We start from the raw sequence: 15713 nt of genomic DNA, 5'->3' as shown, positions 1-15713 counted from the left end.
GATGGCGCTGACGATACACAGTCACTCAGTACAGTAAACTTCAACAAGAGTTAAAAGCTTTAAAGCTTTTGGGATAAATGTCTGGAGTTGTATATTTGTAGTTTAGAAAGCTTTAAATAGGTGGCCGATTATTTTGAATAGATTCAAATATTTCTGCAGGAAATATTTGAGTAATTTATTTAAATTACTCTTTAGTAATGTAATATGTAATTTCGAATATTGCCACTTAAAATTTCATTTCAGGATTTCTCAATTATTGTTTATTACTTACTTCTCGTAGTTATTACATTTATAATGCATTCTTCAAGAGTTTTACCTTTGAAATATGTTTTATATTTAATTTGAATGATTATTAAAAAATATTTTACTGAGTTGTAGAAGAGGCAAAAAAATTTAATATTGTATAGGAACTAAGTTATTGGGGTTGGGAATAAAACTCCTTTGTTAAAAAAATGTCAATATATTGACTATATACATCATTATATATAATCTAAAATACATAGTACATTATCAACGCAGAACTGTATCTAGTTTACATGAATATTAATTACTTTGTACAAAACATTCTAAAATATCTAGAAAACTACTTTTGATTTTCTGTATAAAACTCTACATTATATATTCGTTTTTCTTCATTATATGTTTTACAGTATTATAATCTAAAGATACTTTTTTAATTGTATGTTTTTTTTCCGATTCGATTATCTGGTGCCCTATATAACAAGTGAACGAATATTTCCAACTAAAATTTAAATACACATTCATTAAGTCGTTTTACAAAAATATGAGGATAATACAGTAAGACTTAAATAAAACCTTGTGGTTTAAATTGAAAATATTCGTAAAATATAAATTCGAAACTCTATAATTTAATTTTCACAATTGCACAAATTTACGTTCCGGATCGTGGTCCTTGTATTTTTTGTCTAACAAAAGACAATATAATAATATACAATATATAACAACTTATAATAAAATAACTTTTATATTTTACATAAATATAAATTCGTTTTATGTCAAAAGCAATCTTTAAATAAAGCAGTGGTGTCTTCCTTAACATTAAAATTTCATTCAATCAAGTCTTTCAAATAACTATATGTACACAAAAACAAATTACAACCAATTAGGCCCCAAACAATTGTCTAAAACGGTGACAGCATCGTAACGTTCCATATCGTTGAAAATTTGTCTTATCTCAGTCAAAGCGTTGCTCTCCCGATTTCTGGCCTCCCACAGGTCCAATATGCAGTCCGTCGGAGAAGGTTTCGTTGCGAAGAAATTAATATACCTATCCACATTTAAAGCATGTGCAAGCATGCGCCAGTCGTTGCCCCTCTGCGTCGGGGGATCCAGACATTGACACAACTGTTTCCTTAATTGTTTACTTAACCTAAAATTGAAATCATCACAGGTCGACACACCTCTATCTGTCAGAATTAAGTTTTTGGCTAGCTTCGAGGAGATCTCGTCCGCGTTGGCTACTTTGAAACTTTTGGCACTCTTGGGGGAATGGGAGAACTCGACCGATTTCTTAGAGTCACTCGATTTGCTGGTCTCACTTTGTATCGTTATTTTTGGCACTAGTTCGTTGTGGTGCAGCTTCACCGAGCTAGTTTTGTTGCTGATGGTCTCGCCATCGTCCTTGCAGGTGATGTCGAACACCTGGTGGTAGTCGAAGCCTTTTTGATTGATGCGGATTTTGAAGCTGAGATCCCTGTTTACGTCCAACGATTCTAAAGTGTAGGAGCAGTGCAGGCTGTTGCTGTTGGCCTGCCATATCTGTCTGAAGGGGATTTCTTGGTACTCGGATAAGTTTTTGATCTTCCAGCCTTCGCTGAGACACTCTATGTTCATGCACAGGTTGCTTCCGCCGTCTTGGAAGGTTATGGAACGGGGTTCGTCCAATAAGTAGCCTCCCAGGCGCTTTTCCTGGCCGTAAACAGTCTCCATGGAGCTATCAGTGTCTTCCAGTATGTATACTCTGATGCTGTACTCGGAGGAAGACTGGAAACACAACTTGGGGGCAAACACGGCCAATTTCAGACGTTTAATGGCGTTCCCATTGGTGGACCTACCAACTATAACAAACCTAGATAGACATTCAGTGACTAAATACGAAGCATCCTTGTCTAGTTGGCAAAATACGTTGGTGTTTATAGTTTCCTGTCCTAGAGTCACGGCGTTCTGCCACTGGGAGTCACTGCAGTCACTCTGGAGGACCGAAATGGACCAGTTGTTTCGGGTGAGCTCAGCACAATGGGGTATCTTCAAAACAACGGCTTTGTTGAGAGAAACATTAGGTCCGCATGAAACTACAGGGCTTAATTGGGTTATATTTTCGGCTAGTTTGGGCCGGAAACAATCTTCGTTGAGGATGGACAAGAACAGTTCCTGCTTCCTAGATCTGGAGACTGCTCCTTCGGGTATCAAAAGGCTAACGCCGGACTCGGCCAGGTTCAGAAAAGCGCCACTGTGGGTAACCGTGGAACTTGAGTAGTTGCCACTGGTTGTAGGTGTCACTGCGTACGCAGCTGGCAAGGGTAGAGTCACTGATTCGGTCGCCACTTCATAGGTAGAGTCAGCTGTAACGTAGAAGAAGTTTAGTTTTTTACAAGGGGGGCGGTGATTTGACTTACAGTTGTTGGTGAAGCCACTAAGTTGGCTTCTTTTGCCACTCGAAGACTCCAAGGTGGAGCTAGTTGCTGGGGACATCTGGATGTCACTTCCTGAAGCCAAATGGGGTACATCGTAGTGGTGCTCCGACACGGATCTAGTCACAGAAGTTGCTGGGGTTGTATAAGGATATTCGTAGCATGGAGGAACTGTTTGGGTCAAATCAGGTTGTAGACTTAACGACTTCTTATCGTGCTCAGGAAAAAACTCCGGGTGGTACTCTGTAAAACAAACAAATACAAATTAGTTATTTCAATACATATAATGTGAGTGAGTGGGCTAAACATGCCCACATATTCTAATCAATAGGATCGATTCTATCAAAGCGTTGAAATGCCCTGATTGAATAATGCACTAATAAAGTAGTTCAGCTTGTAACGAGCAGATAAAGAAAATTGCATTTACATAAATATTAATAAAATCCCACACGTTGGTTTTTACTCTCAAGTCAACGACTCATTTGAAAGTTGACCATTTATGATTATCGGCATTAAAGCACCTTTCCACTCAGTGCTGAGTGTTCGGCGTTTTGTCAAAAGATAACAATATAGCTTAATCAACGTTCACAATCAGTCGTGGGTTTAGGGAATTTATATTACATGGGAGTACTTTAAGTGTCGCACAATCTGCTTTTTACTACACCAAAGCCCCTAATTCCCCAACAACATTTCTTCATCATTGGAATGAAAATTTGAATACAATTATAAACTCTTAGGATGGAAACAAAGCTCCGTTGTTTAGATAATCGGATTTAGGCAGTTTTTAGTAACCAGAACCTGCGGGAATGTGAATTTAACTCACCGCCAGCGAATATAAATGATAAATATAACATCTCCGACCTCAAAACAAGTCATAAAACAACAGTCACGATTTAATTCCGACTTTAATTGCGACATACAAATTCGCCGAAGCCCGTTTGAAGAAAACAGAACAAAACATCGGGATCAATTAGACAGGCCGGACCTATTCGCATTAATAACCGCTCAACAAATGAAGTTAGAATACCATAAGTCATCTCCGGGAAAGTTGCCGGACGATCCATCACGTCGGAAGCGCCAATTTCTCCACGCCACCCAAGGAACTAATCTGCTTGAAAGCATCGCAACGAAATTATTGCTTGTGTTTAGCCATAAATAGATGGGAGTGTAAAAATAATGTCGGTAGGTAAAAAGAACGGACGGAGACCGAGATGCGGATTAAGTACGGTCCGGGGATGTCAATTTTATGACGGGATAAATGCGTTACCGGATTGACGGCAGTGCTTAGCAAAATTAAGTTCGGGACAAACTGTCAATATTGTAGCCAATGTTGGGATTAAGGATATTGTTGCAGATTATGGGAGTCCTGGAAATATGGCTCGACGGTCAACGGGGCAATTACTTAATGTTGTCGGAGTTTATTGGTAAAATGTACGGGCCTATTTCATTTCAAATCAATTAGTTGTTTTATATTTTATTGTAATCACGAAATATAAAACGAATTAAGATTTTCTTATTAAAATAGTAATTAAAATTGAAGTTGATATTCAAACTGGAATTAAAGTTGACATAAAAATATAAACTAGAATTTAAACAAAATTAAAAATCAAAATGTATAATTATACAGAAGTTTAAAACTAAAATAAATTTTAAATTTGATTGAAATTAAATTATAAAATCTAAATAAAGTTGAAATTAAGATAGAACTGAAAATTTAGACTTAAATTGAAATTAAAATTGATATTTAAATTGAAATTAAAGTTGATTTATATTTAAATTAAAATTAAAACTAAAATATAAATTAAAATGTATAAAAATCAACTTTAAATTGAAATAAAGTTGAAATTAAAACTCATATTTAAATAGAAATTAAAATGTATGATTAAATAGAAATTTAAATTCAAATTAAATTTCAAATCTAAATGAAATTGAAGTTGAAAGAAAGAAATTAAGATTGAAATTAATGTTGAAATTAAAGTTGAAACTAAAAAATTAAGTTTGAAATGGATAATAAAATAGGAATTTAAGTTGAAATTAAGAAAATAAAGTTGAAATTAAGAAAATAAGGTTGAAATTAAAATTTAAACAAAAATATTTAAATTGAAATTAAGAAATTAAGGTTGAAATATATAATCTACTAGAAACTTAAATTAAAATTAAAGTTGTCATACAAATTCATGTTGAAATTAAAACTGAAACTAAAATTGAAATTAAAGCTGTATTGTGCATTATTTAACTTTAAACGTTTAATATCTAGTAAAGAATTGCTTACAATTTCTAATTTGACAATAAATAAAAAAATATCGTTTTTTAAGTTATTGATTAGTTAAAATTGAAAGTAAATGTTAAAAATTATGGGAAAATGGATATTTAAATTGAAATGAATGTTTGTATACAAATGTACACTGAAATTCAAAATAAAATTAAAGTTAATAAACAAATTTAAGTTGAAATTAAAAAAATAATAATAACTAAAGGGGAAAACCTGAAAATCTGAAAAATAATGGAAATGTTTCATTTAAATATTAAGAAAAAAATTAGCTGAAGCAGACATTGGTAATAAATATTTTATGATAGAGGAGGAAGATGAATTGATAATATAACATGTCATGGAAGTGTCTTCTTTTGTGCACTCGTAGATGAAGTATGTGATGTAATGAGCCATGTCTTTTTTTGACAGAGTGGCTGAAACTAATTTTAAATCTGGAAATATCTGATTTCAACTGAACTGTGCCATGGAGCAAATAGATAGAATCTAGAAAACATAAATAAGAGTCTAATTTTGTATGAATGAACGTATTTAATGAAAACTATGTTAAATATTTTAACCTACTTGTATGTAATAAAAGCCAAAATTAATCAGAATGGTATTTCTTGGTAACAAGCATTGAAAACATGGTTTGTTACTGTAAACATTTGAATAAAATCCTAGTTTCCTAGTCAGAAAACAAACGGTCGACGTATTTAAATGTAAATCGGCCATAAAACCTTTAAACATACACCACGTGGCCCAAAAATGCACTTTATTAGTTGAATTAACATGAAACATCTGTCCGAAACCCGAATACCTTCATAAATAATGAGGGCAACCGGTGTAAATGATTTAATCGGGACGTTAGGCATGTAAAACATAAATAAGGACAATGTTTAATTCCGGCCCGGTGAAATATAAAATTTTATGATAAATACTCGACGGTCAATTAAAGTCTGGCTAAAGAATTTTACGAGCCTTTTAACGAACCACCAAATTAATTCCACATGTGACGACGTAAAAGGAAATGCGGAGCATTTTTCTCGCGGCGTGTCACAAGTCTATTTACAGTCAAATTTTGTGCACACAATCGATCTTGCCGGCGACATTTTAAATTTTCCCCGGCATCACCGAAAATATGACCGATTGCCGCCGTTTATTTCGGTAGACCTCGCAATTAAACCGCATTTGACACCCATATTTATGTGGCTCATTTTTAAAAAAGGCTCTCCGTACATCCAGCTTTCACGCAACTTATTAATTTTATTTATATATGCGATAAATAAAAAAATATGACGTCCGGCGTTTCCTAATAGTAATTAAACTCAGAAGCGTGGGCGTTATTTGAAAAGAAACGTCTGAAAGTCGGCGATTTCGCCGCCAGATAAAGGCCAAAACTAAAATAAAAGTTCGTGTTTAATTGTGATGTGTGTGGAGGAGCGTCGACCATCGTGCGATGTGTTCAAGTGTAAAAGTGCAACAACCCGAGATACATAAATTAAATAATTACGGGCAATAAAACGTCTGCACTTGTGTTTTACTCGAATTAATTTTCAATGTGCAAGAAACAATCCGGACATGAAAATTAATTTCATTCCGTGCAATGATACGTACACGCTTTGTTGAGCCGGGCAATGATGAAGTAAGGCCTTAATAAAAATTGATGGCGGGTGAATTCGCCGAGTGATTTAACAGTTTCGCAACATGCAACAGAAGCTTTTTGTTCGATTCGTGTATTAATATTGTGCAAGAGCCGCGACGATGCGAGATAAGGTTCGATTTAATTACAGGAAATCGAAAAAAAACTTGTGCGGACGTAATGCTGATTAATTATTAACTCGATTATTTGAAGCACGTATTTAAACTGTTTTTAGACGTTCGTTAATTAATTGAACACGGTTTTTAATTTTTATGCGCACCGTCTGTGTTTATTTTATTATAAAATTTACACTAAGCCTGCTGATCCATTTTATATAAAAATTTACCTAAATTATCTAAAGTTTTCTATAACCTCCTTAAATGATATTTAAGTGACACTCTTCTCCGATTTTCAGTTTCAGTTTTACATGTAACTAGATTTTCTTCTTAATTTATCTAAAAAAATCTAATTTGGTATGACCTCCTCATATGATGAATGATGAAGATTTTCAGATTTTCAGGTGTTCTTAATTTGTAAGTGTGTAATATTAATATCATCACATCTTCCTTAACATTACACAATTTACAAGACCTTAATTTTAAGATTTTACGTGAAAACAGCCTTTCTTCTTAATTTATATAGAAAAATTTGGTTTTATATGACCTCCTCAAATGATATTTAAGTGAAATACTTCAATTATTTATCAGATTTTCAGGTGTACTCCTCTTTAGCTAATATTTTTAAGTGTATAATATTAATATCATCACATCTTCCTTAACATTACACAGTTTACAAGACCTTAATTTTAAGATTTTACGTGAAAACAGCTTTTCTTCATAATTTATGAAGAAAAATCTGGTTTTATATGACCTCCTCAAATGATATTTAAGTGGAACACTTTCATTATTTATCAGATTTTTAGGTGCCCTCCCCTTTAGTTAATTTTTTTAAGTGTGTAATGTTAATATCATCACATCTTCCTTAACAATACACAATATACAAGACCTTAATTTTAAGATTTTACGTGAAAACAGCTTTTCTTCTTAATTTATATAGAAAAATTTGGTTTTATATGACCTCCTCAAATGATATTTAAGTGAAATACTTCAATTATTTATCAGATTTTCAGGTATACTCCTCTTTAGCTAATTTTTTTAAGTGTATAATATTAATATCATCACATCTTCCTTAACATTACACAGTTTACAAGACCTTAATTTTAAGATTTTACGTGAAAACAGCTTTTCTCCATAATTTATGAAGAAAAATCTGGTTTTATATGACCTCCTCAAATGATATTTAAGTGAAACACTTCCATTATTTTTCAGATTTTTATGTGTCCTTCCCTTTAGTTAATTTTTTAAGTATGTAATATTAATATCATCACATCTTCCTTAACAATACACAATTTACAAGACCTTAATTTTAAGATTTTACATGAAAACATCTTGTCTTCTAAATTTATGTATAAAAATCTAGTTTTATATGACCTCCTCAAATGATATTTAAGTGAAACACTTCCATTATTTTTCAGATTTTTATGTGTCCTTCCCTTTAGTTAATTTTTTAAGTATGTAATATTAATATCATCACATCTTCCTTAACAATACACAATTTACAAGACCTTAATTTTAAGATTTTACATGAAAAAATCTTGTCTTCTAAATTTATGTATAAAAATCTAGTTTTATATGACCTCCTCAAATGATATTTAAGTGAAACACTTCCATTATTTATCAGATTTTTAGGTGTCCTTCCTTTTAGTTAATTTTTTAAGTATGTAATATTAATATCATCACATCTTCCTTAACAATACACAATTTACAAGACCTTAATTTTAAGATTTTACATGAAAACATCTTGTCTTCTAAATTTATGTATAAAAATCTAGTTTTATATGACCTCCTCAAATGATATTTAAGTGAAACACTTCCATTATTTTTCAGATTTTTATGTGTCCTTCCCTTTAGTTAATTTTTTAAGTGTGTAATATTAATATCATCACATCTTCCTTAACAATACATAATATACAAGACCTTAATTTTAAGATTTTACGTAAAAACAGCTTTTCTTTATAATTTATGTAGAAAAATCTAGTTTTATAGGACCTCCTTAAATGATATTTAAGTGATACACTTCCATTAATTTTCATATTTTCAGATGTTCTCTCATTTCATCGTCCAAACCATTATATAATTTATATAATCTTAATATAAAGACTTTACCTGTAAATAGATTTTCTTACTTTATATAGAGAAATCTAATTTTATATGAACCTCTTCAAATAAAATGTAAGTGAAACACATTCTTTCAAAAGGTTGATGTCTCTATCGATTACGGTTGTAGTATTTTGTAGTAAACCGTTTCGAATAAAACACTAAACCAGTCGCACTGGCGACTTGTGCAATAAAATCTCGATATGGGTCAGAACACGTACGGTAGCGTATAACTCAATTGACCTTTTTTCAGGCGTCCAGCGAAATGGGAAAGAAATGAAAAACAAATAAAAACGACACAAATAGCCACTCGTGTTTGCACGATCGATTCCATTCTCCGTTAATGAATTGCTTTAGTATTATTCGATGGAATAACATCTCGTAAAGTTGCAAAAGTTAAAATCCAGGCAAGGACGTGGCGCAATTCATCAAGTTCAGCTTTCGGCTTTTTCGTGTTGTTTTACGAGTAAATATGAAAATGTAGTTGACGGGCGAAAGTTTTCCTTACCGTTCGACGCCATGTTGTACAAACTTTGGTGCTGTCCTTTCTTTCTGTAGATCCTGACGACGAAAAACGACAGGATGCAGACCAAAAACAGGGCGACGGATATACTCATGTACAAGAGTATGTCGTTCTGGGTGCGTTGGCTGTTCTCTGCAAAAGAAAATAAAACAGTTAAACACCCGTTGCACGAAGACGCCCATAAATTAATGGCGGCGTAAAAATAAGCGGCCAATAATTGTAGTTCGCCAAATCCATAAAACAACGATTAAAAAAGAACAAGTTAAAAGGCCCTATTTTGGGATTAATTAAAGGGGGGTAATCGGGCACGGAACACTTCCTGGATGCTGAATGGCTCAGCGGCGGACCATTAATTAAGGCAGCTGTCGACCGAAAGATGAGGAGGTCCTTCTGTTTTTCCTGACCTGGAATTCCCCCCACGGTTCTTTGTTTATAATGTGTTCGCTGCTTTACGTAATTTGTCAGTTAGGTGGAGAAAAAGGGGTCTTGGAGGTGCCGCAGGAGGGGCGTGATGAAAGGAACTAAGATTGAACGGCTACTTTCACTTCTTTAGGGGTGAAATCTGATGAATTTGGAAAACAACGGGCCGATAAATGGGTCAATTCGTTGGTTCATTTTGGGTCATTTCCTTTAACAATAGGATAATTTTTTCGTCCTTCGTTTAGTGGTGTTCATTAGTTTTCATGTCCATTAATTTTGACCTATTTTATTTCAAATAGATTATGGGAATGATTGAGGGGAATAATCAAAATATTTATATAACGATATCATTAATATATAGTATGTATCACGTTAATGGGCCATTAGAAGGTCCTGGACAAAAGAAGATACTTATAGTGGTGGAAAAAAATATGGAATATTTATTAATTGTTACTTAATGTTTTCTCTAATTTGTTGTAAATCTGAACAAATTTAATTTACTGTAAGGTCAACCCAGTAATAACAATGATCATTATATTAACAGCTTTTTACTTTTTTTTAATAAAAAATCAATTTGGTCTGAAAAAAAGTATGGAATATTTTATTAATATTCATAAAAAATTAATAATAACTGAAATATTTCGATATTTGTGGCCCAATCTTTGACTTAATTTTAATATTTTACGTGAGAAAAGCTTCTTAATTTATATAGAAAAATCTAGTTTTGTATGACCTCCTCAAATGATATTTAAGTGAAACACTTCCATTATTTATCAGATTTTTAGGTGTCCTTCCTTTTAGTTAATTTTTTAAGTATGTAATATTAATATCATCACATCTTCTTTAACAATACACAATTTACAAGACCTTAATTTTAAGATTTTACATGAAAACATCTTGTCTTCTAAATTGATGTATAAAAATCTAGTTTTATATGACCTCCTCAAATGATATTTAAGTGAAACACTTCCATTATTTTTCAGATTTTTAGGTGTCCTTCCCTTTAGTTATTTTTTTAAGTATGTAATATTAATATCACCACATCTTCCTTAATAATACACAATTTACAAGACCTTAATTTTAAGATTTTACATGAAAACATCTTGTCTTCTAAATTGATGTATAAAAATCTAGTTTTATATGACCTCCTCAAATGATATTTAAGTGAAACATTTCCATTATTTTTCAGATTTTTAGGTGTCCTTCCCTTTAGTTATTTTTTTAAGTATGTAATATTAATATCACCACATCTTCCTTAATAATACACAATTTACAAGACCTTAATTTTAAGATTTTACATGAAAAAATCTTGTCTTCTAAATTTATGTATAAAAATCTAGTTTTATATGACCTCCTCAAATGATATTTAAGTGAAACACTTCCATTATTTATCAGATTTTTAGGTGTCCTTCCTTTTAGTTAATTTTTTAAGTATGTAATATTAATATCATCACATCTTCCTTAACAATACACAATTTACAAGACCTTAATTTTAAGATTTTACATGAAAACATCTTGTCTTCTAAATTGATGTATAAAAATCTAGTTTTATATGACCTCCTCAAATGATATTTAAGTGAAACATTTCCATTATTTTTCAGATTTTTAGGTGTCCTTCCCTTTAGTTATTTTTTTAAGTATGTAATATTAATATCACCACATCTTCCTTAATAATACACAATTTACAAGACCTTAATTTTAAGATTTTACATGAAAAAATCTTGTCTTCTAAATTTATGTATAAAAATCTAGTTTTATATGACCTCCTCAAATGATATTTAAGTGAAACACTTCCATTATTTATCAGATTTTTAGGTGTCCTTCCTTTTAGTTAATTTTTTAAGTATGTAATATTAATATCATCACATCTTCTTTAACAATACACAATTTACAAGACCTTAATTTTAAGATTTTACATGAAAACATCTTGTCTTCTAAATTGATGTATAAAAATCTAGTTTTATATGACCTCCTCAAATGATATTTAAGTGAAACACTTCCATTATTTATCAGCTTTTTAGGTGTCCTTCCCTTTAGTTAATTTTTAATTCTTCTGCCACCATGTTTAACTGTAGGAATTTGGTATTTAAAATGATATCATGCCCATTATTTGATTAAGTAAATTCAGACGAGAATATGGTGTCTAATAAAACTTCTCAGGACCAGGATTGAGATGTCAGTTCATTGGATAGGCCATCTTTCTTTTTACTTCAACAGCATTCCTAAGAAATAAAATATAATAAATTCCACATCGTTTCGCCCGGCAGTACCATAATTCCCGAATTACGCCTTATTGAGGAATATGAACTAATGTACAGCGCCAAATGATACGAAACAGTCCCAGACCAGGAGTAATGAAACCATTATCGGTCCGCGTAGCAAACGTAATGTAGAGGAATAATGCGGGCCAATTGAAAACGTATCGGATATCCATTACCAGTAATATACAGGACTGCAAATCCGCGTACAAAGTTTCGGGGGTTGGTGCACTTTGCATAAGAAGCCGTCCGGTCCGGGGTTCACTAAACATCAAAGTCGCCTCTGTTTTGCAATCATCATTCAACTGACTGTTCGATACACGGCAAACGGCGGCTGCCTCCTTAGTTTCCCATTAAACACGGCATATCGGAGTGGAAATCTAAGGGCAGGACCGTTCAGCCGTCCTTTCAAATCACCGTAACGATCCATTCAGGAATTTCCTGCAACTTCGGCATTTTCCATCGGCTTATTGATGGGTTTTCGGCTTTAAATATTCACTTGGCAAGTTTTCGTGTCCCGGTGTATCGGCGCGGCTGTGTTTTTCCTTTCGGCTTTCGTACAAAATGGAATCTGTTCAACCGCTGGGAAACTTTTAAGGTTTATCGAATTGATATGCGACGAGCATTGTGTGTCTTCGGGAATAACAATGTTGTGCGACGTCGGGAAGCGAACCGTCCCCTTTATTTCGACGGTTTGTTTGTTAATGTGTTTGGCCTGTTTGGGTAATTCGCCACATATTTGTTGTACAGCAACGAGGCACGAAACTTTCGCCCCGTCCACCGCATAAATCACAATTATAATAATGTGAACGGCGGTGCACTTTATTAACGACTTTAAACAAGAGTTTGCTATTAGTACGTTATTGTTTACGTTCATACACCACCAGGCATAATTGTTTGCTATGAAGTTCTCACCGGACTAATTATCGTGTGGTGCTACCAGACTGTACAAGAATATTTAATGAACACGGGATGTTGAAAAACAATTAGTCTCTTTTGAAATGTTCCTTCATGCTTTTATCAAATTTGTCATATTTTCTTGTTATTATATTTTTAAAAATTATACTTAGTTTCCTACGTATTTTAATTTCTAAAAATTAGTCTTTTTAGAAATATTTCCATCAGGTTTAACACTCATTTTACCTCTTACTATATTTTAATTTCTAAAAATTATCAGTTACAAAATATTTCTAATATTTTGTTCAAGCTTTACATCAAATTTGCTGTTTTTTTTTCTTGTTCATATATTTTTGGAATTATACTTTGTTTCTTAACTTTTTAATTTCTAAAAATTATCAGTGTCTTTAGAAATATTTCATACAAGCTTATCATCAAATTTACTATTTTTTCTTCCTCTATTTTTGGAATTACACTTTGTTTGCTACATATTTTAATTTCTAATAATTATCAGTCTCTTTAGAAATATTTAATTGAAGCTTTACATCAAATTTGCTGTTTTTTTTTTCTTGTTCATATATTTTTGGAATTATACTTTGTTTCTTAGCTTTTTAATTTCTAAAAATTGTCAGTCTCTTTAGAAATATTTCATACAAGCTTATCATCAAATTTACTATTTTTTTCACCTCTATTTTTGGAATTAACTTTGTTTGCTACATATTTTAATTTCTAATAATTATCAGTCTCTTTAGAAATATTTAATTGAAGCTTTACATCAAATTTGCTGTTTTTTTTTCTTGTTCATATATTTTTGGAATTATACTTTGTTTCTTAGCTTTTTAATTTCTAAAAATTGTCAGTCTCTTTAGAAATATTTCATACAAGCTTATCATCAAATTTACTATTTTTTCTTCCTCTATTTTTGGAATTACACTTTGTTTGCTACATATTTTAATTTCTAATAATTATCAGTCTCTTTAGAAATATTTAATTGAAGCTTTACATCAAATTTGCTGTTTTTTTTTCTTGTTCATATATTTTTGGAATTATACTTTGTTTCTTAGCTTTTTAATTTCTAAAAATTGTCAGTCTCTTTAGAAATATTTCATACAAGCTTATCATCAAATTTACTATTTTTTTCACCTCTATTTTTGGAATTATACTTTGTTTGCTACATATTTTAATTTCTAATAATTATCAGTCTCTTTAGAAATATTTAATTGAAGCTTTACATCAAATTTGCTGTTTTTTTTTTCTTGTTCATATATTTTTGGAATTATACTTTGTTTCTTAGCTTTTTAATTTCTAAAAATTGTCAGTCTCTTTAGAAATATTTCATACAAGCTTATTATCAAATTTACTATTTTTTCTTCCTCTATTTTTGGAATTACACTTTGTTTGCTACATATTTTAATTTCTAATAATTATCAGTCTCTTTAGAAATATCTGATTGAAGCTTTACATCAAATTTGCTGTTTATTTTCTTGTTCATATATTTTTGGAATTAAACTTTGTTTCTTAGCTTTTTAATTTCTAAAAATTATCAGTCTCTTTAGAAATATTTCATACAAGCTTATCATCAAATTTACTATTTTTTATTCCTCTATTTTTGGAATTACACTTTGTTTGCTACATATTTTAATTTCTAATAATTATCAGTCTCTTTAGAAATATTTAATTGAAGCTTTACATCAAATTTGCTGTTTTTTTTTTCTTGTTCATATACTTTTGGAATTATACTTTGTTTCTTAGCTTTTTAATTTCTAAAAATTGTCAGTCTCTTTAGAAATATTTCATACAAGCTTATCATCAAATTTACTATTTTTTTCACCTCTATTTTTGGAATTAACTTTGTTTGCTACATATTTTAATTTCTAATAATTATCAGTCTCTTTAGAAATATTTAATTGAAGCTTTACATCAAATTTGCTGTTTTTTTTTTCTTGTTCATATATTTTTGGAATTATACTTTGTTTCTTAGCTTTTTAATTTTTAAAAATTGTCAGTCTCTTTAGAAATATTTCATACAAGCTTATCATCAAATTTACTATTTTTTTCACCTCTATTTTTGGAATTATACTTTGTTTGCTACATATTTTAATTTCTAATAATTATCAGTCTCTTTAGAAATATTTAATTGAAGCTTTACATCAAATTTGCTGTTTTTTTTTTTCTTGTTCATATATTTTTGGAATTATACTTTGTTTCTTAGCTTTTTAATTTCTAAAAATTGTCAGTCTCTTTAGAAATATTTCATACAAGCTTATCATCAAATTTACTATTTTTTGTTCCTATATTTTTGGAATTATACTTTGTTTGTTATATATTTTAATTTCCAATAAGTATCAGTCTTTTTAGAAATATTTCATACAAGAAGCTTATCATCAAATTTACTATTTTAGTTTCTGATTATCAGATTTTTTTAGAAATATATCATTCAAGCTTTTCATCAATTTTTTTATTATGCACTGTGTTCTAAAAATATCAGTGTTTTTTAAAATGTTCTCTTCACTACATTATTGGCATATTCTTGTTTACTTGGAATTTTAATATTTGAAAATGAATCAAATTGTGTACTTTGTAAAGGATCAGACATATTTAACAAGGTCCAGTTAATAAAATTGAGTGCTCGTAACTGCTCATTAAACTCCACACGATCTGTGTTTTTTTCTTTAATTATTAAATGGCTCTAAGTCAAGATAAGCATAAAATTATCTGCCATTAAAATTAATTTATAGTCAATTTAGTGAACACATGTAAAATTATCATGTATTAATAGAAGAAGTAATAACATAAATAAGGCTAATTAACCCGTTAGAACAGAAAAGATTACGAACGATCTTGAATAAAGTACCAAT

General features: G+C 30.8%; 1 protein-coding gene across 3 annotated transcripts in view; it reads right to left on the bottom strand.

Annotated features, from left to right (window-relative positions):
• Positions 1-446: 446 nt before the first annotated feature.
• The window catches only part of LOC109603085 (netrin receptor UNC5C-like), a 191123-nt gene continuing 175856 nt past the window's right edge, over positions 447-15713 (bottom strand). For 2 of the 3 annotated variants that reach the window (XM_049965827.1, XM_049965828.1), the window contains 3 exons: positions 9266-9412; positions 2637-2894; positions 447-2582 (listed from right to left, as the gene is read on the bottom strand). In XM_049965827.1, the coding sequence (XP_049821784.1) occupies positions 1114-2582; positions 2637-2894; positions 9266-9412 (1874 nt within the window). In that variant the 3' untranslated portion in view covers positions 447-1113. The remainder of the gene's footprint in view (positions 2583-2636; positions 2895-9265; positions 9413-15713) is intronic. The other variant, XM_049965829.1, reaches the window with a different exon arrangement.

Source organism: Aethina tumida, chromosome 4, assembly GCF_024364675.1.
Source record: "Aethina tumida isolate Nest 87 chromosome 4, icAetTumi1.1, whole genome shotgun sequence".
In the NCBI taxonomy this organism is placed as follows: domain Eukaryota; kingdom Metazoa; phylum Arthropoda; class Insecta; order Coleoptera; family Nitidulidae; genus Aethina; species Aethina tumida.
Note: the sequence above shows the minus strand (reverse complement) of the source record. Positions and strands in the feature narration are given on the sequence as shown.